Source organism: Chiloscyllium plagiosum, unplaced genomic scaffold (genome assembly GCF_004010195.1).
Source record: "Chiloscyllium plagiosum isolate BGI_BamShark_2017 unplaced genomic scaffold, ASM401019v2 scaf_22102, whole genome shotgun sequence".
Taxonomy (NCBI): domain Eukaryota; kingdom Metazoa; phylum Chordata; class Chondrichthyes; order Orectolobiformes; family Hemiscylliidae; genus Chiloscyllium; species Chiloscyllium plagiosum.
Window position 1 is genome coordinate 8,234 of NW_025205643.1, and position 2,502 is coordinate 10,735.

The 2,502-nt window shown below is 54.5% G+C and overlaps 1 protein-coding gene across 1 annotated transcript in view; it reads left to right on the forward strand.

Moving 5' to 3' along the window:
- LOC122546455 (filamin-A-like) overlaps positions 1 to 2,246 on the forward strand; it is a gene marked incomplete at both ends in the record, with an annotated part of 2,997 nt that extends 751 nt beyond the window's left edge. The window contains 4 exons of the mRNA XM_043685162.1: positions 220 to 317; positions 1,023 to 1,170; positions 1,310 to 1,428; positions 2,157 to 2,246. Coding sequence (XP_043541097.1) covers positions 220 to 317; positions 1,023 to 1,170; positions 1,310 to 1,428; positions 2,157 to 2,246 — 455 coding nt within the window. The remainder of the gene's footprint in view (positions 1 to 219; positions 318 to 1,022; positions 1,171 to 1,309; positions 1,429 to 2,156) is intronic.
- Positions 2,247 to 2,502: the final 256 nt, after the last annotated feature.

Here is a 2,502-nt window from a genome sequence, read left to right on the forward strand (position 1 = left end):
CCTACTCTGTACCCCATCTTTCCCTCTCCAATCTCTTCCCCCTCCCCCAATCTCTCCCCATCTCCCCCCAATGCCCTCGTCCTGCCTCGGCACCCCCTCCTCAATCTCCCACTCCTCTCCCTCTATCCCCCCTCCCCACCCAGTTTCTTATCCTGCCCCGTCCCTCCCAGAGGCTACGTGAGTCTCGGGTGTCCTTGACTGTGATCCGTCTCCCTCTAGGACTGTGCCCGGACTGGGAGACCTGGGATGGGACAAAACCAGTGGAAAATGCCAGGGAAGCCATGCAGCAGGCTGACGATTGGCTGGGGATCCCACAGGTAGGTCAGCAAGACTGTGCCGCGAACAGTTCATTGGCATTGGTGAGGGGGGGGTGGGCACAGTTACCATGGTCGGGAGGGAGAAAAGGAAGAGGCTCCTACTACACTATTGAGGCTCGAGGAAGAGGGGCTGAATGGCCTCCTGTGTTTCTGTGTAACAGGTTGGAAGAGGAAGGGGGCTGAATGGCCTCCTGTGTAACCGGCTTGAGGAGGGGGCTGAATGGCATCCTGTTCCTGTATAACAGGCTGGATTATTGGCTGAATGGCCTCCTGTTCCTGTATAACAGGCTGGATTAGGGGCTGAATGGCCTCCTATCCCTGTGTAACAGGCTGGAGGAGGAGGGGCTGAATGGCCTCCTATTCCTGTGTAATAGGTCCGAAGTGGTAAAAATAAGAGGCCATTCAGCCCCCTCCTTGGGCCTCTTCATTCTGTGTCTTCCTTTCATTCTCCCTCGGGCCTTGCCAGGGTTTGAGGGAGTGCCACACTGCAGCAGAGGCCTCTATGTGAGTTGGTCACCTCCTCCTGTTCTGACTGTCTGTACCAGAAGAGGAGACAAGGGCTTTGAGAGGTGGGGCTGTTCCCCTGGTGACCCCCCCGGGGGCCAATATTTACCCCTCAAACACGTGTAACCCCGGACGACCTGGATTGACGTCTTTTTGTGGAGGTTCCTTCTTTACAAAGCATCTCACTATTATCTCTCTCAGGTGATCACCCCGGAGGAAATTTTGGATCCAAATGTGGATGAACACTCGGTCATGACCTACCTCTCCCAGTTCCCCAAGGCCAAGCTCAAGCCTGGGGCACCACTTCGGCCCAAACTCAATCCCAAGAAGGCTCGGGCCTACGGACCAGGTCTGTGATGGCGGCCATTTTCTCTCACTCATTCTTGGTGATCTGCGTTGTTGCCTGTTTTCACATCTAACTTTGTTTTATTCCTGTGACTCCCCTCCCCCTTCTCTCCCGGTGGTGATACACAAATTCCTGTGTCCAGGTATCGAGCCGACAGGGAATGTGGTCATGAGGAAGACGGAATTCACTGTGGAAACTATTAGTGCAGGCCAGGGTGAGGTGATTGTCTATGTGGAGGACCCCGCTGGGCATCGTGAGGAGGTGAGGCTCGATGATCCTTTTTACATTTAAATCTGTTCATTTATTTTTCTTTAGAATTGCTGTCTCTCTGTCTTTGTTCCCCTCTCTCTGTCTGTCTCTCTCCTCCCCCCCTTTCTCTGTCTCTCTCCCTCTCTCCCTCCCTCTCTCCCTCTGTCTGTCTCTCTCTCTGCCTCCCTCTCTGTCTGTCTGTCTGTCTCTCTCCCCCCCTCTCTCTCTCTCTCTCTTTGCGGAGCCGCTGCCTCTCCCTATCTCTCTGTCTCCCTCCCTCCCTCTATGTGGTGGCACAGTGGTTAGCACTGCTGCCTCACAGCGCCAGAGACCCGGGTTCAATTCCCGCCTCAGGCGACTGTCTGTGTGGAGTTTGCACATTCTCCCCGTGTCCGCGTGGGTTTCCTCCGGGTGCTCCGGTTTCCTCCCACAGTCCAAAGATGTGTAGGTTAGGTGAATTGGCCATGCTAAATTACCCGTAGTGTTAGATATGGGGTAAATGTAGGGGTTTGGGTGGGTTGCGCTTCGGCGGGTCGGTGTGGACTTGTTGGGCCGAAGGGCCTGTTTCCACACTGTAAGGTAATCTAATCTAAACTCTAATCTGTCTGTGCCTTGATGAGGTCAGCCCTCCACCTCATCTGTCCAACAGGAAGGAAATACCAAATTGTTCCATTTCCCTGTTTTGGAAAAGTGCTCAGAATGGAGTGTGGAACCAATTCTGTGCCTGCTTTTCTTTCCAGGCTAAAGTGACAGCAAACAATGACAGAAACCGGACGTACACGGTGTATTACACTCCCAAGGTGGTCGGACTGCACAAGGTGAGTGGGACAGTATTTCCAATACACGGTGTTTATGTCCTTGCCTCTTCACTCATGGGCTGTGGGTATCCCCGACTGGGGTATCATTGATCAACATGTCCCTAGCTGCCCCTTGAGAAGTGGGGGTGAGCTGACAACCTCACCCACTGCTGTCCCTGTGTGCTGTGGGGACACCACCACACAGTGCCCCATTAGGGAGGGAGGGGGTGTAGGGCCTGGAGGAGGGGACAGGGATAGGGAGGGGGTGTAGGGGCTGGAGGAGGTGACA